The sequence below is a fragment of the Hyperolius riggenbachi genome, chromosome 4 (genome assembly GCF_040937935.1).
Source record: "Hyperolius riggenbachi isolate aHypRig1 chromosome 4, aHypRig1.pri, whole genome shotgun sequence".
Taxonomy (NCBI): domain Eukaryota; kingdom Metazoa; phylum Chordata; class Amphibia; order Anura; family Hyperoliidae; genus Hyperolius; species Hyperolius riggenbachi.
In genome coordinates, this window is record NC_090649.1 from 352,305,437 (window position 1) to 352,326,881 (window position 21,445).

The 21,445-nt window shown below is 42.8% G+C and overlaps 1 protein-coding gene across 1 annotated transcript in view; it reads left to right on the top strand.

Annotated features, from left to right (window-relative positions):
- The window catches only part of LOC137504020 (protein ELYS-like), an 831,023-nt gene that overhangs the window by 356,862 nt on the left and 452,716 nt on the right, over positions 1-21,445 (top strand). The window contains exons 7-8 of the mRNA XM_068231910.1: positions 11,216-11,360; positions 12,511-12,642. Of these exons, the coding sequence (XP_068088011.1) occupies positions 11,216-11,360; positions 12,511-12,642 (277 nt within the window). The remainder of the gene's footprint in view (positions 1-11,215; positions 11,361-12,510; positions 12,643-21,445) is intronic.

Sequence of the window (21,445 nt, forward strand, 5' to 3'; positions counted from 1 at the left end):
CCGTTATGCCACACAATACGCAACCGCCAATCTAAGAAGCTACTATGCCCACCCTTTTCCGTGGAAGCCACTCCAAGTTTCTGAACTTAACATTTTTTGGGGCCTTCTCCTTAACATGGGTCTAATCAAAAATAATGTATTGCGGTCTTATTGGTGTATGCAGGTGTGTCCAGGTGACGGTTTGAGAACATCCTGTGCTTCCTGCACTTCAGTGCCAATACAACCTGTCATCTAAGAGGCCACCCTGCTTATGATTGGTTACACAAAATTCGGCCCCTCATAGACCACCTGTCATCAAAATTTGCTGATGCTTATACCCCTGAACAGTCATTTTGAGGCATTTGGTTTTTAGACTACTCCTTACGGTTTTGGGCCCCTAAAATGCCAGGGCCGTATAGGAACCCCACAAGTGACCCCATTTTAGAAGGAAGACTCCCCAAGGTATTCTGTTAGGTGTATGATGAGTTCATAGAAGATTTTATTTTTTGTCAAAAGTTAGCGGAAATTGATTTTTATTTTTTTCACAAAGTGTAATTTTCCACTAACTTGTGACAAAAAATAAAATCTCCTATGAACTCACCATACACCTAAAGGAATACCTTGGGGCTGTCTTCTTTCTAAAATGGGGTCACTTGTGGGATTCCTATACTGCCTTGGCATTTTAGGGGCCCTAAACCATGAGGAGTAGTCTTGAAATCAATGCCTTAAAAATTACCTGTGAAATCCTAAAGGTACTCAATGGACTTTGGGCCTCTTAGCGCAGTTAGGGTGCAAAAAAGGCGTACGTTAAAAAGGGGCGATGGGAAAAAAGGGCGCCGGGTTTTTAACGATAAACATGGATTACGTTTAAAAATGTATTTCGTTTAAAAGTAATGTTTTTAAACGTTATAAATCATTAAATAATGTGTATTAAATCGGCAATTGTAAAAACGTTAATCTTTCGTTTAAATAATGAAACGCATAATAACGTTAAAAAAAAAAAATTACTAAGTAACCCTCCCTGTACCTACCCCTAACCCCTAGACCCCCCTGTTGATGCCTAAACCTAAGACCCCCCCTGTTGGTGCCTAAGTAACCCTCCCTGTACCTACCCCTAACCCCTAGACCCCCCTGTTGATGCCTAAACCTAAGACCCCCCTGTTGGTGCCTAAACCTAAGACCCCCTGTTGGTGCCTAAACCTAAGACCCCCCTGTTAGTGCCTAAACCTAAGACCCCCCTGTTAGTGCCTAAACCTAAGACCCCCTGTTGGTGCCTAAACCTAAGACCCCCCTGTTGGTGCCTAAACCTAAGACCCCCCTGTTGGTGCCTAAACCTAAGACCCCCCTGTAATTTTTTTCGTTTAAAAATAATGTAAAAAAAAAAAAAAAAAAGTAATGTTTTTTGTTTAAAAATAATGTTTGGGAAAAATATTGTACTGGTTTTCGTTTAAAAATAATATTTAAACATGTATAAATCATTAAATAATGTGTAATCATGAGAAACAGTAATAAAACATTAAGTCTCCGGGCACCGCTTTTAAAACGTTAGTTTTCTCCGGCGCCCTTTTTTCCTACCGGGCGCCCATTAAACGATATTTATTATAGAAGTGAATGGCGGCGCCCGATTTGTCCACTAGCCTCAGGCGCCCGAATTTACTGTTTCCGCAAAAAAGTGCCACAGGTGGTATCGCTGTACTCGGGAGAAGTAGTATTATGTGTTTTGGGGTGTATTTTTACACATACCCCTGCTGGGTGGGAGAAATATCTCTGTAAATGGAAAATTAATTGTGTGTAAAAAAAAAAAAAAAAATCTCATTTACAGAGATATTTCGACCTGTGAATAGGACGTTGGGCCCCTTAGCGCACCTAGGCTGCAAAAAAAAGTGTCACACATGTGATATTGCCGTACTCAGGAGAAGTAGTATAATGTGTTTTGGGGTGTATTTTTACACATACCCATGCTGGGTGGGAGAAATATCTCTGTAAATGACAATCTTTTGATTTTTTTTACACACAATTGTCCATTTACAGAGATATTTCTCCCACTCAGCATGGGTATGTGTACAAATACACCCCAAAACACATTATACTACTTCTCCTGAGTACGGCGATACCACATGTGTGACACTTTTTTGCATTTCCACATGTGTGATTTTATTTTTTGTCACAAGTTAGCGGAAAATAACACTTTATGAAAAAAAAAACAATAAAAATCAATTTCCGCTAACTTGTGACAAAAAAATAAAATCTTCTATGAACTCACCATACTCCTAACAGAATACCTTGGGGTGTCTTCTTTCTAAAATGGGGTCATTTGTGGGGTTCCTATACTGTCCTGGCATTTTAGGGGCCCTAAACCGTGAGGAGTAGTCTTGAAACCAAATGTCTCAAAATGACCTGTGAAATCCTAAAGGTACTCATTGGACTTTGGGCCCCTTAGCGCAGTTAGGGTGCAAAAAAGTGCCACACATGTGGTACCACCATACTCAGGAGAAGTAGTATAATGTGTAACTAAAAATCGCAGCAGCAATCAAATAGCACCAAAAGAAAGCTGTATTAGGCACAAGAAAAGGAGGTAAAATTCATTTAGGTGGTAGGTTGTATGACCGAGCAATAAACCGTTAAAGCTGCAGTGGTCTGAATGGAAAAAAAGTGTCTAGTCCTTAAGGGGTTTTATGACTGCAGTCCTTAAAGGGACTCCGAGCAGTGCAGAAACTATGGAAAGATGCATATCATTTTAAAGCTCTCTTTCTCCTCTTTCCAATGATATATAAACCACCGCCCTACGCCTTTTAGTTTTTGCCATTTTCGCAATTGAAATTGCAGCGGCCGTTATTTCAATCGCGAAAATAGAGAAAACTAAAAGGCGTAGGGCGACGATTTCGCCAGAAAGAGGAGAAAGAGAGCTTTAAAATGATATCCATCTTTCCATAGTTACTTGTATTACACAGGACGACACTTTCCCCAGTGTCAGCAGCTCCATTCAGCAGAATGGAGCTGCTGACTTTAGGAAAAAGTCGCCCTGTGTAATACAATGTAATTATGGAAAGATGGATATCATTTTAAAGCTCTCTTTCTCCTCTTTCTGGCGACACCTAAATCATCGCCCTCTGCCTTTTAGTTTTCTCTATTTTCGCGATTGAAATCGCAGCCGCGGCAATTTCAATCACAAAAATAGCGAAAACTAAAAGGTGTAGGGCGGCGGTTTATATATCATTGGAAAGAGGCGAAAGAGAGCTTTAAAATGATATGCATCTTTCCATAGTTTCTGCACTGCTCGGAGCGATATTTAGCTTATAATCAACATGGGCATGCTTGCCCCAGCTAAAACGCCGCTATCCCGCAGCTGAGCGTCGGGTCTTTACCCCCCAAATCCCCTCCGTGCTTGCCGGGGATCGCTTCCTGTTGAGGCAGGGCTAATGGCCGCAGCCCTGCCTCCATGCTCGTCTATCAGCGCCTATTTCCACCTCCGCCCACCCCTCTCAGTCTTCCTGTACTGAGAGGGGCGGGGGAGAGGCCGCAGATGCACATGGAGGCATGGCTTCAGCCATTAGCCCTGCCTCCATGAGCAGCAAAAATTACGACCAAGTTGGTCGTGGATTTTGCAGGAGGGATTTCGGGGGTAAAGACCCTTCGTATAGCCGCGGGATAGCGGCATTTTAGCTGGGGCAAGCATGCCCATGTTGATTATAAGCTAAAAAGTGAGTTTTTAACTCGCTTCAGAGTCTCTTTAAGTCAAAATTTGCCAGGGATATGAAGATACCCATGACCCTAAACACTGCTCAAAATCCACTAAGGCATTCATGCAGAGGAACAAGTACAGCGTTCTGGAATGGCCATCTCAGTCCCCAGACCTGAATATACCGTAATTGAAAATATGTGGTGTGAGCTAAAGAGAGCTGTCCATGCTTGAAAGCCATCAAATTTGAATGAACTAGAGATGTTTTGTAAAGAGGAATGGTCCAAAATACCTTCAACCAGAATCCAGACTCTCATTGGAACCTACAGGAAGCGTTTAGAGGCTGTCATTTCTGCAAAAGGAGGATCTACTAAATATTGATTTCATTTCCAAATTTATGCACCCGCCTGATTTTATTTAGACAATTATTGTTCACTTTCTGTAAATCCAATAAACTTAATTTCACTTCTCAAATATCACTGTTTCTCTTCTATATGATATATTTAACCAACATTTTTTATCGCAACAACCAACGATTTATACAGGAAAATCATGACTATTAACAAGGTTGCCCAAACTTTCGCATCCCACTTTAGTTATGCCACTGATAGGGCCTACTTTAGATTGTAGTTTCTTTGTCTTGTGCATATAAGTATCCTCTAACTGTGAAATGTAGTTCTCCATATACTGTAATGTAGGTAAGGAAGGCAATACTTCCTGTCCCATTCCTCATCCAAGGATGCGTTCTCATGGGAGCAAGACATACCCCTCTGTGATGGGTTTTATCTTTATATACAGTAGTAGGATCCTGTTGCTCTGAATCTGAGCATGGAGAGAAGGCCCTGCATCTATTGGGATCTGTGGGCCTGAAAGCTTTTGGCAGAGTGCTGCTTAAGTCCCCTTCTCTGTACCAGCTATATCGGTTCCCAGAGGTGCCCTTGCCCTTCATTAGCCTGGGGGATGTGACATGTGCAGGACTCTGGCTGGGGAAGCTGGTGGCTGCAATCACTGACCTGATTTCACTGCTCGGTGATGAGTTTAGACGAGTTTTTCCAGGCTGTTTTGTGCGCTGATCGCACTGGGGAGGCACCACGCTGTGGCCACGTGTACTGGCACTGCACTGCTCCTGATGTTGCTGATATGCTGTGGGGACCTCTGGAGACCAGTCATCGCACTGCTCGCTCGGCCATGGCTAGCCACAGCCCCAAATTATTTTGTACACCTTGTCTTTCCAGCCCAGAAAATATGCTTAAAGTGACACTTAAGTGAAGTAAAACTTATATTGAATTGTATGTGTAGTACAGCTAAGAAATAGAATATTAGTAGCAAAGAAAATAGTCTCATATTCCAGTACAGAAAGAGTTAAGAAATTTCAGTTGTTATCTATGCAAAAGAGCTTCTCTGAGCTCTTCCACCCAACTCGGGTGGAAGACAGTCCTATTTTCTGAGGCACTTATATGTCAAAGAAATAGCGAGAGACCGCTTCAAATAAGCTTTTACTGCAGGGAAGTTCAAAGGGTCATTAGCTCTGCTTTGTGGTTTGTAAACTAGAAATATGACAGAATTATGCAATGTTATAAAAAATAGCTATATTAAGTATTTATATCTTCCAAAGTAATGTAGAGAGTATATTGCCTTGTCACTTAACTGTCCCTCAGTGGGGCTCATAATCGAATCCCTACCATAGTTATATGTCTATGTATGTATTGCGGAGTGTATGTGTCGTAGTCTAGGGCCAATTTAGGGGGAAGCCATTTAACTTATCTGTATGTTTTTGAGATGTGGGAGGAAATTGGAGTGCTCGGAAGAAACCCAGGCAGACACGGGGAGAACATATAAACTCTATGCAGATAGTACCCTGGCTGGGATTTAAACTGGGGACCTAGCGCTCCAAGGCAAGCATGCTAACCACTCCACCACTGTGCTGTTATATACAGATAGGTCCATAAATATTGGGACATTGAAACAATTCTAACATTTTTGGCTCTATACACAACCACAATTGATTTGAAATGAAACAGACATGTTTTGCTTTAATTTTAATTTGAGGGTAATTACATCCAAATCAGGTGAATGGTGTAGGAATTACAACAGTTTGCATATGTGCCTCCCACTTGTTATGGGAGCAAAAGTAATGGGACAAATTGGCTTCTCATGGCCAGGTGTCTGCTATTCCCTCATTATCACAATTACAATGAGCAGATAAAAGGTCCAGAGTTGATTTCTAATGTAAAGTGTACTATTTGCATTTGAAATCTGTTGCTTTCAACTCTCAAGATAAGATCCAAAGAGCTGTCACTATCACTGAAGCAAACCATCATTAGGCTGAAAAAAAAACATACCCATTAGAGAAAGAGCAAAAACATTAGGCATTGCCAAAATAACTGGTTGGAACATTCTTAAAAAGAAGGAACGCACCGTTGAGCTTAGCAACACCAAAAGACCTGGAAGACCATGGAAAACAACTATGGTGGATGACTGAAGAATTCTTTCTCTAGTGAAGACAACACCCTTCACAACAGTTGGCCAGATCAAGAACACTCTCCAGGAGGTACGTGTAAGTATGTTGAAGTCAACAATCAAGAGAAGACTTCACCAGAGTGAATACAGAGGGTTCACCACAAGGTGTAAACCACTGGTCAGCCTCCAAAACAGGAAGGCCAAATTAGTTTGCCAAACCACATCTAGAAAAGCTTTCACTGTTCTGGAACAGCATCCTATGGTCAGATGTAACCAAGATCAACTTGTACCAGAGTGATGGGAAGAAATGAGTATGGAGAACGAAAGTAACTGCTCATGATCCTAAGCATACCACCTCATCAGTGAAGCATGGTGGTGGTAGTGTCATGGCGTGGGCATGTATGGCTGCCAATGAAACTGGTTCTCTTGTAGTTGGTGATGTGACTGCTGACAAAAGCAGCTGGATGAATTCAGAAGTGTTTCTGGCAATGTCATCTGCACATATTCATCGAAATGCTTCAGAACTCATTGGCAGGTGCTTCACAGTGCAGATGGACAATGATCCAAAGCTTACTGCAAAATCAATCAGAGTTTTTGAAGGGAAAGAAGTGGAATGTTATGCAATGGCCAAGTAAATCACCTGACCTGAATAGATTGAGCATGCATTTCACTTGCTGAAGACAAAACTGAAGGGAAAATGTCCCCAAAACAAGCAGGGACTGAAGACAGTTGCAGTAGAGGCCTTGCAGAGCATCACCAGGGATGAAACCCAGAGTCTGGTGATGTCTATGCTTTTCAGACTTCAGGCTGTAATTGACTGCAAAGGATCTGCAACCAAGCATTACAAAGTGGAAGTCTGATTTGATGATTATTCTGCCCTATTATTTTTGCTCCCTTAACAATTGGGGTGCACATATGCAGACTGTTGTAATTCCTACACCATTCACCTTATTTGGATGTAAATACCCTCAGAGCCCTTTCACACCGGTATGGTATTTTTACCGCAACCCGCCACCAGGCAATGAAAGTCTATGGAAACTTTTATACTGTCACAGTATGGCACGATGCGTCGGAATTGACATTTTCGCCTCATCCCCAAAGCTAAAGAAAAGAAAAAGATAAATCCAGAATGGTATTACATTACTCTTTGTGCCAAAAATTATTCTCAATTCATGAGAAACCAAAAGAATGTATATTCTTACCATATGGTAGCCTTTCAATGACTGGTTTATCTGCAGTGCTGGAATGTAACTGGCTCTCTGCAAGTGATGCACTAGCAGTAGCTCTTGGTTCAGCCCCAAAGCTAGGACAAAACTACATTAACGCGCATACTTGCCTCGCTTTGCGTCAGCCCAAAAGTCATGTTACTCTATAACGACACTGAGATTTTAAAAATGTTGGCGTTGTGGCACGCATGCATACACAAAGCTGGAAGTGACAGCAGGTGTGCGTCACTGCTTGGCTGGTGGCCAGATGGGACACAGCGAGCTAACATGGTTTTCCCTGAAGGCCTGTTTCTGGTAGTGCGGAGGGTGCGACACACCGCCTTAATGCTGACAGTTTGCAGTGTGAAACTAGCCTCATATTAAAGCTGACAGTCTGGAGTTAACCATTTCAGCCCGCAGGTTGTTTTCACCTTATGGACAAGAGGCGTTTTCACATTTCAGGGCTTCATTCATTTCCCAATAACTATCACAATGAAATGATCTATACCTTGTTTTTTTTCGCCACCAATTAGGCTTTCTTTAGGTGGTACATTTTGCTAAGAATTTATTCTAAATGCATTTTAAAAGTATTAAGAAGAAAACAATAGAAAAAAATCATATTCATTATTTCTCAGTTTTTGGCAATTATAGTTTTACAATAATACATGCTATCGTAATTAAAATCCACACATTTAATTTGCCCCGGTTATTGCAACGTTTAAATTATATCCCTAGTACAATGTATGGTGACAATATTTTATTTGGAAGTAAAGGTGCATTTTTTCAGTTTTACATCCATCACTAATTACAAGCCCATAATTGAATAATAATATACCCTCTTGACATACACATAAAAAATGTATTCCCTAAAGTCTGTAGGTGTAATTTTACTATTTAGCCACAAGATGTCCTTGCACATTATTTCCTATTTTTCCCTTTTTTTTTTTTTCTTTTTTTTTTTTATCTAATAGTGTAATAGTGTATAATTAAAATGTTACTATCAAAAATTTAGACACCAAGCCTGAATATTCTTCACACCTGGATTTACCGGATTTGACACACACAGACTTCAGGTCGTCAGAAATATGGGTCAATTCCTCTTTAAAAAATCAGAAGGAAATGACACACAAATAACTTACCTGAAGCAGCGAAGTGTTCAAATAATCCTGAACGAGTCCCCCAACTGAAAGGATTTGGGCCTTCAGATCACCAGGAAAGACTTAAGACAATGCTTTGTGATTTCTATCTGGTACCAGAGAATGAACCTGTATCAACTACAAGTAAAAGACACACACAGCTTTGTAATTGGAACACAGGTTGACCTTTAATGAGATTCAAACATTCTTTTATACACAAATTATGTAGGCTGTGCAGACGCAATAGATAAGGAACCTTTCACCTAATTACAGAAGAAAATCCCCATAAAAACATGTTTGTCCCATAAATGCAGGTGCCATTCATTGACATACTTAAGTTTCGGCCAGGCCGATGTGGTTAGGGTTTTTCCCGTATACCAGATGTGGACAGAGAAGCAGAAATAATGAGACAGTGGAATATATGATGAATATATTCCTAAAGTCAGAATTATTTATCTGAAGCTTTGAGACAATACGGCTGCTAGAACAACATGGCTGATATAATGTATGTGCTATGCTTACAGGGACTGTAAGCTTCTCTGAGGGACAGTTAAGGAGCCTATACACTCAGCCGATTTTCTGGCCGATCGATCGATTGATCGTTTGCAAATCGGTTGGCCAATCGACCGATTTCGATGGATTTCCATCGAACTGGCAGGGTGGAAAATTTAGGTCGATCTGATGAGATTGTTTATCAGTTTGCATTGGCCTTAATGGAAATCTGATGGCAAAAAAATGCCATCAGATCGAATTTCAATACATTTCAAACTGAAATCTATTGGAATTCTATCCTGGTAAAAAATGTTCTAAAAACGCATCAGATAGATCATCAGATGCATTTCTTATCTATCTGCTGCCAATCTGACGAGTGTATGGGCACCCTTAGTGACATGACTATATTCTCTGTACAGGGCTGCATAAGATGTCGGCGCTATATAAATACTAAATAATAATAAAAATATTAAATGTTCCTACGGTGACACATCTGCATTCATCTCCCTTTTTGCTCCAGTGCCTGCTATGGGAACATGAGAGACCGTAGATGCACAGGATTCCGATTTATCAGAGGGTGAAATTGCCATTTGCTCCTTCAAAAGAGGACCCCTCTATTTATTTTCTACATAGATAGTATGGACTACCTTATTGGGGCTGTGCACTTCACTATAGAAGATCCAGGTCCCTAATTAACTTGGCCAGATGAGGAATCTATCTTAAAGGGAAGGTTCAGGGAGGGGATTAAAAAAATAAAAATAAATTTCCACTTACCTGGGGCTTCCTCCAGCCCGTGGCAGGCAGGAGGTGCCCTCGCCGCCGCTCCGCAGGCTCCCGGTGGTCTCCAGTGCCCGACCTGGCCAGGCCGGCTGCCAGGTCGGGCTCTTCTGCGCCCATTTTCTGGCACTTCTGCGTCCCACGCCGGCGCGCTGACGTCATCAGACGTCCGCCGTTCTGTACTGCGCAGGCGCAGTAGTTCTGCGCCTGCGCAGTACAGCCTGGCGGACGTCCGGAGACCACCGGGAGCCTGCGGAGCGGCGGCGAGGGCACCTCCTGCCTGCCACGGGCTGGAGGAAGCCCCAGGTAAGTGGAAATTTATTTTTATTTTTTTAATCCCCTCCCTGAACCTTCCCTTTAAAGAGAACCCGAGGTGTGTTTGAAGAATTTTATCTGCATACAGAGGCTGGATCTGCCTATACAGCCCAGCCTCTGTTGCTATCCCAAACCCCCCCTAAGGTCCCCCTGCACTCTGCAATCCCTCATAAATCACAGCCACGCTGCTGACAAACAGCTTGTCAGAGCTGGCTGTGTTTATCTCTATAGTGTCAGGTCAGTCTGCTGCTCTCCCCGCCTCCTGCAGAACTCCAGTCCCCGCCTGCATCCCTTCCCTCCCTGCTGATTGGAGGGAAGGGACGGGGGCAGGGACCGGAGCTATGCAGGAGGCGGGGGAGCAGCTGAGACTGACACTACAGATGTAAACACAGCCTCACAGCACGGCTGTGATTTATGGGGGATTGCAGAGTGCAGGGGGACCTTAGTGGGGTTTGGGATAGCAACAGAGGCTGGGCTGTATAGGCAGATCCAGCCTCTGTATGCAGATAACATTCTTTAAACACACCTCGGGTTCTCTTTAATAGCTGGGGTGCACTAGCTGTCCAGTTAAAGGACAGCTGTAGTGGGAAAAATATGGAGGCTGCCGTATTTATTTCCTTTTAAACAATACCAGTTGCCTGGCAGCCATGCTGACCTATTTGCCTGCAGTAGTGTCTGAATAACTCCAGAAACAAGCATGCAGCTAATCTTTTCAGATCTGACAAGAATGTCAGAAACGCCTGATCAGTTGAACAGAAAGGCAAGCATTGCTAAAGTCAAGGTTTTGACGTGCGCTCACAGCCGCGTAGCGCCTGCCTTGGGCACCACCATAGACATGTTATAACGTCTGTAGTGGTGCAGAAGGATTTTTGGTGTAATTTGGGTGCTGGCAATAGCTGGACCCCAAATTACATCTCCCTCCATGTTGCTACAACTCTTAGGGGGAAGAGTATTTAAAGCCGCCTGGAATTTTAAGTGGCAGCAGGGTAAACTGTCATTCGGCTCTCCCTGCGCCCAACTAAGTGGGCGACATAATGCATACTATATGAATACATAAAAACATTTTGTATAGGGCCCTATTTATACAGTATATGGTGTATATTTATACACAATATTGGTGTGCTTTGTTTGATCATTAATAGGCAGTTAAAACACGTTTATATAATTTTTAGAAACCTTATTGAGGCCTGGAATCTGCAGAAGCTCAACTCTACTAGACTGCATGTAGAAGAGCTTTTAAAACACATTTATGAAACATGCCAAGAAAAAGGGCTCATGGAAGATCTGCTGAAACTTATGTTTGACGATTCAGAGCAAGTAAGTGACTGTACCGCAAGCAAACCTTAAAGAAAATCTGTATTGTTAAAATTGCACAAAAGTAAACATACCAGTGCTTTAGGGGACATCTCCTATTACCCTCTGACACAATTTTGCCGCTCCTCGCCGCATTAAAAGTGGTTAAAAACAGTTTTTAAAAGTTTGTTTATAAACAAACAAAATGGCCACCAAAACAGGAAGTAGGTTGATGTACAGTATGTCCACACATAGAAAATACATCCATACACAAGCAGGCTGTATACAGCCTTCCTTTTGAATCTCAAGAGATCATTTGTGTGTTTCTTTCCCCATGTTCTCATGCACTGAAGTTTCAGGCTGCTCGTTTCTTCCTGCAAACAGCTTTGCCCTTGTCTGTAATTCTTCAGTATGTGAAAGCCCAGCCAGCTCAGAGGACGATTTATCCAGCTTGTAAAAGATTAAGAGAGAAGCTGCTCTAATCTAAATAATACACAGGCAGTGTGCATAGAGGGGCCTGGAAGGGGGAGTTCATAGCAGAACCACAACACTGAAGAACTTGGCAGCCTTCCAGACACAGGCCGACAAGTCTGACAGGGGAAAGATACATTGATTTATTACAGAGACTGTGATAGTAGAAAGTGCTGCAGTAAGCTAGAACACATTAGAATAGCTTTTGGAACTTGTAGGATGATAAAAAACAGGATGCAATTTTTGTTACGGAGTCTCTTTAACTGAAAATAAGCTGATGATGTAAACTATTGTACCGATCTTCCTACTTTTTTTTGTTTAAAATCTAAAATAGTTGACTGAATGTTTTAATGTCTCAGCTGAATGACAGTCTTTTAATGTCTAAGAGCTACAATCTGTGAAATACTGACCTTTTTCATATTTTCCAGCACTCTGAAGCTGTTTTCCGCCAGGAAACCGTTTTATGGCTGTTGTTTTTATTGAGAGTTATTCTATAGTGAGACTAGGTATAACTAGAGAGAAACTATAATTTGCATACTTAAATGTTTACCACTTTCAGGGGGAAAAAATGAACACAGCCTAGTTAAATGTTTGAATGGCACTGTATATAAATATTTTTATCTCATGTCACATGTCAGTTATGTTCTATGACATTTTCATTGAGAAACGTTTAATACCATGCTAAATTGTTTTTAATTTACAGAAATATTTGCACAATTTTTTGCAAACTAGCGGGTGTTTGCAAAACCAAGAGCTACTGCTAGTGCATCACTTGCAGAGAGCCAGTTACATTCCAGCACTGCAGATAAACCAGTCATTGAAAGGCTACCATATGGTAAGAATATACAATCTTTTGGTTTCTCATGAATTGAGAATAATGTTTGGCACAAAGAGTAATGTAATACCATTCTGTATTTATCTTTCTTTTTTTTCTTTTCTTCAGTATTGTCACTGCTAATTATTGTGAAATCATTGCTATATGTTAATTTACAGTCCTATGCAAATTGGTAGCTGCCATATGTATTTTCTTTTAAACAATACTAGTTGCCTGGCAGTCCTGTTGATCTTTTTGGCTGCAGTAGTGTCAGCCTTGCATACCTGAAACAATTATATCGCTAATTCAGTCAGACTTTAGTCAGAAACATCTAATCTGCATGTTTAATCAGGGTTAATCGAGACTAAAGGGGCCCATACACTCAGACGATTTTCTGGCCAACCGATCGATCCCGATCGATCAATTGATCGTTTGCAAATCGGTTGGCCAGTCGACCGATCTATGGCCGATTTCGATCGATTTTGATGGATTTCCATCGAACTGGCAGGGTGGAAAATTTAGGTCGATCTGATGAGATTGCTTATCAGTTTGCATTGGCCTTAATGGAAATCTGATGGCAAAAAAATGCCATCAGATCGAATTTCAATAAACTGAAATCTATTGGAATTCTATCCTGGTAAAAAATGTTCTAAAAACGTATCAGATAGATCATCAGATGCATTTCTTATCTATCTGCTGCCAATCTGACGAGTGTATGGGCACCTTTAGAGTACTAGAGACAGAGGCGCAGCAGGACAGCAAGGCAATCTGCATTCTTTAAAAGGAAATAAATATGTCAGTCTCCATATCCTTCTGAGTTCAGGTGTGCTTTAAGCCTTTCTGTGCTTCCTGAATGTTAACTTGGCAATATGATTATTTCCAGATTTTAAGGTCTAAAAGCGGTGCAGTTTTTTTGCAGGCTTTTAGACCTTAAATTTGGGGGAAAAAATGTGCTGCTAGAGAGCCTGCAGCAGCCCCAGCACTTAGGCCTGGTGCACACCAAAAACCGCTAGCAGATTTTGAAACGCTTTTTCTTATTTTTCTGTAGCGTTTCAGCTAGCATTTTGCGTTTTTGGGAAGCGCTTTTGGTGTAGTATATTTCTGATATTGTTACAGTAAAGCTGTTACTGAACAGCTTCTGTAACAAAAACGCCTGCAAAACCGCTCTGAACTGCCGTTTTTCAGAGCGGTTTGCGTTTTTCCTATACTTTACATTGGAGGCAGAAACGCCTCCGCAATCCAAAATCTGCAGCAGCCCGGGAGTATGCATTTCTGCAAAACGCCTCCCGCTCTGGTGTGCACCAGCCCATTGAAATACATTACCCAAGCGTTTCCACATCCGCAAGCGGATCGCAAAACGCAGCTGAACCGCTTTGGTGTGCACTAGGCCTTACTCACCTCCCTGGGATCTAGCGCTGCAGCTCTCCCTCCGCCCTCCGGGTGGCGCTGTAACCTTGTACTGAGATTGCCATCTGTCGTCATGATGACAAACGACGATCTCACCCGAGGGATGCAGAGACTCGGAGGACAGGAAGGGGAATGGCTGCCAGTTTCTGGATTCGGGGGGAGGGTTTGAGTTAATATGCCCGCTGTGCGCAATATTCTGCACAAGGCTTCTGATGGCTACCATAAGTTACGCTTGGGGTTACCACTACTGGCTTGTTTTCCACCCCGACTCGTGTCACTGTGTCACCGATACTCTGCGGTGTGAATTGTGGCGCAGATAAACAGAAGGAAGTGTATTTCCTGCAGAAAGGGGCCAGGAGCGGAGCAGCGGGGAGGTAAATCGAGCCTGCGAGCGGGCGGGTGGCCCAGGGAGGAAGGGGGAGAGCCGGTCTGTCAATAGGGCTTATTTTAGGTGTAGATCTTATATTTCGAGCATACTCGAAATATATACTAGGTCTTATTTTCAGAGGATGTCTTAAATTAGGGGAAACACGGTAGTTTATAACAGTAAATTTGGGCTCCAAAATCGCATGATAAAATATTGCCTGGCAGGACCGCCCACTATAGCAGCAGTTGCTATTAATATAGCCGCTATAAATATGAAAATAGCCAGCACCACAACACCCGCTATTTATAGTTGCAGTTCCTATAGTGGGTGGTGTTGGTGCCCATTATTTTATCGAACGAAACTGGCACCCAAATTTACTGTTATAGCTGCTATTAGCAGCGTTTTACATGGGTGCCTATGGCGGCGCAACCCATTAGTTTTAGGTATAGATTGGGAAAGATTAGTGTTAGGAGTCTGTGTGGAGTGGCTGGGATTAGGCATAGATGAGGAGAAGTTAGTATTAAGCATTAACAGGGCTTATCTATAATCATACTTTGAGGAAAAATTGGCGCAACAATGACGGTAATGGGCATGAAATAATGGTAATAGAATATCAGTAATTTTACCGATATGCTATTACCCACTATAGTAGAATATCAGTCACTTAACTACTTAAGCCTATCTGGACGGATATATAGTGTAGTTGTGGACATTGCACCACCAGTTTGTTACTAAATGAGGCACATGTGGTATCATTTTAATCGTGACGAGTTGTAGAATACATTTTGGTGTGTCTTAAAGCTTGGACACGCGTCACATAAAAAATGGGTAGGGACAAACTCAATCCAACATAAAAAAGTAATTTTCCAAAATTATGATCAAACTTGGGAAAGTCTTAGCAAAACTACAAGAAACATATGTGGTAACAGTGACAGACTGAGGGGAAAAGAACATGTATTGTTACCTTAGGAACTTTTTAAATATGTATACCATAAGGGTATATTACTGTTGTTTTTGCAAATAAGGTCTCGTAATCATCGATGGTGTACAATGAGAAGTCAGAAATCAAATACAATATTGTTCCCATACATTGTGCTAGGAACATAATCTAAATGTTGTAATAACCAGAATGGATAAGCAAATAAAATCTGTGGGTTTAACTTATACTTAGCACTGTTTATTGTAAAGCTATAATGGATATAAATGGAAAAATAGTGTTTTTTTTTTCTTTCTATTTTTTAACTTAATTTCGCTTTAAAATGCATAGAAAATAAGGTATTTACTAAACACATTTTTTCACACACTAAAAGCCTAATTTGTCCTGAAAAAAAAATATATAGAGATCATTTAGCTGTGATAAGCGGTAATGAAGTTATTGGCAAATGAATGGGAGCAGTGCTGACATGTGAAAATTGTTCTCGTCCTGAAGTGGTTAACCGATATTCTGCTATCACCTCCGTACCCTAACTCTCACCTGAACACTTCCGCTAACTATGACTTACCCTAACCACCCCCTCAATTACTTCTAACCCTAACCACCCACTACCTACTCCTAACACTAACCAGTCCCTATCTAAAACAATGGTTAAGACCAAGGAGCTCAGTGAGGACCTGGGGCCTCCACGTTGTTGGAGGAAAGGGCTACAAGGCCATTTCTAAATGTTTTCAAGTTCCAGTGGCTACAGTTCAAAGAAGTATTCAAAAATGCAAGATGTTCCGTACTGTGGAAAATCTCAGAGGACGTGGTTGGAAGCCAAAAGTGACACCTGTGCTGGCCAGGAGGATAGTGAGAGAGGTAAAAAAGACTCCAAGTATGATCACCACAAAGGCCATCCTGGTGAATCTGGTCTCTACTGGTGGCAATGTCTCAAGACAAACAATCCAACGGATACTGCACACTGCTGGGTTCCACGGATGCAGACCAAGAAAGATGCCACTTCTCCAAATAAGGCACACAAAAGCTTGCGTGGCCTTTGCAAATGCTCATCTGGACAAAGAAGACGACTTCTGGTCTTCCATGTTATGGTCAGGTGAAACAAAAATTTTAATTGTTTGGTCACAATGATGTTTCCTTCATTTGGTGTAAAAAAAGAGAAGCCTTCAACCCAAAGAATACCATCCCCACTGTTAAACATGGTGGTGAGAACCTATTGCTTTGGAGGTGTTTTTCAGTCAATGAACCAGGGACACACTGCGGGGAGCGTCTATCAGCGTGTATCTCTGCCTCCGCCCGCCCCTCTCAGTCTTCCTTCACTGAGAGGGGCGGGGGAGAGGCGGAGATACGTGCTGATAGATGCGTGTAGAGGCAGAGCTGCAGCTGAAAGCTTTGCCTCTCACGAAAGTGCACAGGGCAGCAAAATCCACGACCAAGGAAGTTGTGGATGTTGCGAGGGGAGTTTGAGGGGATTTAGTTAGTTTTCAGCTGCGGGAATGCAGCGTTTTAGTTGGGGCAAACATGCTTAAGAGCTTTTTAAAATAAAAACATTATTTCAAGGAGGCTTCAGAGTCTCTTTAACGACCATATCAGGCAGTCTGCAAATAAACTTGGCCTTGGGCACCAGTGGACATTTCAGCATGACAATGACCCAAAACACACAGCTAAGTGGTGAAGAAATGGTTAGCAGACAACAACATTAACGTTTTGGAGTGGTCCAGCCAGAGTCCTGAGGACTTGAATCCAATCGAAAATATGTGGAGGGAGCTAAAGAGTAGGATGATGGCAAGAAGACCCTCCAACCTTAAAGATTTGGAGCTCGTTGCCAAAGATTAATGGACAAAAATACCTGTGGAGACATACAAAAAGTTGGTCTACAATATAGGAAGCGTTTGATTGCTGTAATAGCCAATATAGGCTTTTCTATTGATTATTGAGAAGGGTATGAATAATTTTGGACTGGACAGTTTTTGCTCAAATGTAAATAAAAGCTGAGAAATGTTGTTGTTCCCCCCCCCCCACACACACACACACACAATAATGCCTCTTGTACATTGTCTTATTATCTTTTGGGAGACACCTATGTCATTTCCTGACAAAAAATTACTTGCTGGTTGAATAAAAGTAACTTCAGACAGTCAAAATTTGCCAGGGGTATGCATTTTTATGGTCAGCACTGTATACGTGACCCTATTTTAATCATAATGAGTTGTAGCATACATTTTGATGTGTTTTATACCTTGGGCCAATGTCACATAAAAAATAGGTTGGGACAAACTCAATCCATAATTCCCAAAAAAAAATTTGTTTTCAAAATTATGATCAAACATGGGAAAGTTTCCGCATGAGCCAGTAGCTTACAAAATACTTACTGTTAACGTCCTAAGGACCGCATCACGCCAATGGGTGTGAACGCGGTGGCTCCCCAAGGACCGCCTAATGCCGATCGGCGTAAAGTCCTGAGAGCATGCTTTGCAGGAGATTGTGCCCGCCGGTGCGCGCGCATCTCCGCTTGGCTGACGGAGCTCTGCTCCGCTGGGAGACTGTTAGACAGCGAAACCACCGTCTTTTAACACGGTACATCGCTGCGATCTAAGGCAGCTCTGTACTGGGGATAGCCATGTAACATGGCTGCCCCCCTGGGAAACAGGAGAGCGATAGGCTCTCGTAGGCTGAAGCCTATAACAGCCGATCGCCGCTATTGGCTTGCTGGGGGTGGGAGAAATTGTTAAAATAAATAAGGAAATTTATTTACAAAATAAAACAAAACATATTTATAAGAATTAAACATCCTTTCAGGAATCAGACCCCACCAACAGAAAGCTCTGTTGGTGGGCAGAAAAGGGGGGTGGGGAAATCGCTTGTGTGCGGAGTTGTGCGCCCTGCAGCGAGGCCTTAAAGCTGCAGTGGCCTATTTACTGAAAAATGGCCTGGTCTTTAGCGGGATTTAACACTGCGGTCCTTAAAGGATACCCGAACTGACATGTGACATGATGAGATAGACGTGTATGTACAGTGCCTAGCACACAAATAACTATGCTGTGTTCCTTTTTTTCTTTCTCTGCCTGAAAGAGTTAAATATCAGGTATGTAAGTGGCTCACTCAGTCCAGACTCAGACAGGAAGTGACTACAGTGTGACGTCACTGATAAGAAATTCCTCTTTGTATCTCTTTTTTTGCTCTCAGAATCCATTTTCTGCTAGGAAAGTGTTTTATAGTTGGAATTTCTTATCAGTGAGGGTCACACTGTAGTCACTTCCTGTCTGAGTCAGGACTGAGTCAGCCACTTACATACCTGATATTTAACTCTTTCAGGGAAAAAAAGGAACACAGCCTAGTTATTTGTGTGCTAGGCACTGTACATACACATGTCTATCTCATCATGTCACATGTCAGTTCGGGTATCCTTTACCCTGCCTAGCGTTATGGACAAGCTGAGGTCGTCCAAAGAAAACTTGCTGGAAATGTTCTGGACGAGCTCGGCTCGTCCTGCACTTTCCCCTCTCACGCTGTGATCAGCAGCGCTGCAGCAGCCTCTGCAGGCTGCTGCATGCTTCTCCCTAGGGAATCCCTAGGGAGAGAATGTGCTAGGGCGAGCGGGGGATCCCCCTTCTGTACGGCGGTATTTTGGGCTGGGGGATCCCCCTCTGCGGGCGGGGGATCCCCCTTCTGTGCAGCGGTATTTTGGGATGGGGATCCCCCCTCTGCGGGCGGGGGGATCCCCCTTCTGTGCGGCGGTATTTTGGAATGGGCATCCCCCTCTGCGGGTGGGGGATCCCCCTTCTGTGCGGCGGTATTTTGGGCTGGGGGATCCCCCTCTGTGGGCGGGGGTATTCCCCTTCTGTGCGGCGGTATTTTGGGCTGTTACAAAGTCCCGTCTCTTTCCAGTTACATTACGAGACTTGGTGATGTCACCAAGTCTCGTAATGTAACTGTAAAGAGACAGGACTTTGCGATGGAGGAAGAAGTGCTGCGAGAGGGCCCCTGGGTGAGTAGTTCTATTTGCTCAAAGGGCTTAGACAGGGAAGGGGGGGAGGGGTAGAGGCCACCCGCACGCCGCACAGAAGGGGGATCCCTCCGCCCACAGAGGGGGATCCCCATCCCAAAATACCGCCGCACAGAAGGGGGATCCCCATCCCAAAATACCGCCACACAGAAGGGGGATCCCCCCACCCATAGAGGGGGATCCCCATCCCAAAATACCGCCGCACAGAAGGGGAATCCCCCCGCCCGCAGAGGGGGATCCCCCATCCCAAAAGTGAGGATCGAGGGGGGGGGGGGAGATCAGGAGGGAGGGGGCATCTGGCACCCTATACTTCTGACTACACCTGGCACCCTATATACCTGGCTCCCCTATATACCTGGCTACACCTGGCACCCTATAACTGGCTACACCTACCTCCCTATAACTGGCTACACCTGGCACCCTATATACCTGGCTCCCCTATATACCTGGCTACACCTACCTCCCTATAACTGGCACCCTATATACCTGGCTACACACTTGGCTACCCATAACTGGCTATACATCTGGCTACACTACTGGCTACCCTGACATCTGACTACCTATACATCTGGGTACACTCCTGGCTACCCTGACATCCGACTACCTATACATCTGGCTACACTCCTGGCTACCCTGACATCTGACTACCTATACATCTGGCTACACTCCTGGCTACCCTGACATCTGACTACCTATATATCTGGCTACACTCCTGGCTACCCTGACATCTGACTACATGTGGCTCCCTATACATCTGCCTTCACATCTCGGTCTTATACTCACCATTGGCGTGCTGATCGCTCATCGCGTACTTCTGATAGCTTCCCCAGTGCCGTCTTCCATGTCAGTGTACGGATTTTGCTTCTCCCTCAGCGATGGCATGTCCCCCGCCGATCGGCGTTAATGACACCAGGGTCACACAGCGTCATCAACATCTCACTGCAAACATTTTTTTTTAAGTTGAATTCAATATTTTAAAAAAATTAATTGCAAAAAAAAAAAAGGTTGAAAATTATTGGAAATTAATTGAACCACTTTTTGCACGGAAATCCTGGGGAATCAGAACGCCAGGGAGGCTACAGTGGATCCGAGATGAAAAACTAACTATCACAAGTATCTTGTCTATATATTTTATCTAAAGTTTAGATAGTTTACACAGCAAATCTAGCTGCAAACAGCTTCAATAGTTTCATGTTTATTTATTCCTGTGATACAATGACAGCGGCCATGTTTTGTTTGTCATATTACACACAGGCTAGCTGCAACTGTATCTCCAGCCCTCAGCGCACTCTCCTCTCCTGCCCCCTCCTCCCCTCTGCCTCTGAAATCTCTGGCTAGTAACCTCCTCCTCCTGCCCAGACTGAGCTCCCATAAGCCCTTGCTACATGGGACTGAGTGCCAAGGCTCTCTGAAAAAGTTGTGGGTGAGGCTTGTTTAGTTTATAGGGAATTAAAGTATTAAAACAAAACAAAAAAAGTATTTGGCTTGAGGAATGCCCTATAAACTCTATGAAAGGAACACAATTATGCAATGAGTAAAAGTTTATCTCAGGTCCACTTTAAGTGTTTAAATAGCCCTGGTTGTTAGCTTTCCATAATGGTGAACCACTGTCCTAATAAAAAAAAAAATAGTGACAAACGCAAACCATTATGAGAAAAAAATGTAATTTTTAAAGTTATAATCAAACTTGGGGAAAGTTTCAGTAAAATTAAATGTTGGCAGCTTACAAAACACCTACTTTTGTTAGCTTTCCATAATGGTGACATTTGTGGCCTTTTTCTGCTGTCCAGACTCTTATGGGGCTATGCAAACAAAGTGTGGTGCTAAAATATGTGTGGAAAAAAATTGGCCTGTCTAAAGCCACATGGACACTTTGTTGTCAATGGCATGCTAGATGCCCAGATAGTTATCAGATGTCATATATGGGGTATCCTTTTAACCATGTCAAGTTGTAGAATAGATTTTAGGGTTGTTTTGGGTTGAGGTCAACAAATTGACAGAATTTAAAACCGAATACATAAAATGTTACCCTATGGACTTTTTTAATATGTACACCATGAGGGTATATTACTGTTATTTTTGCAAATGAGTACTTGTAATTATTGCTAGG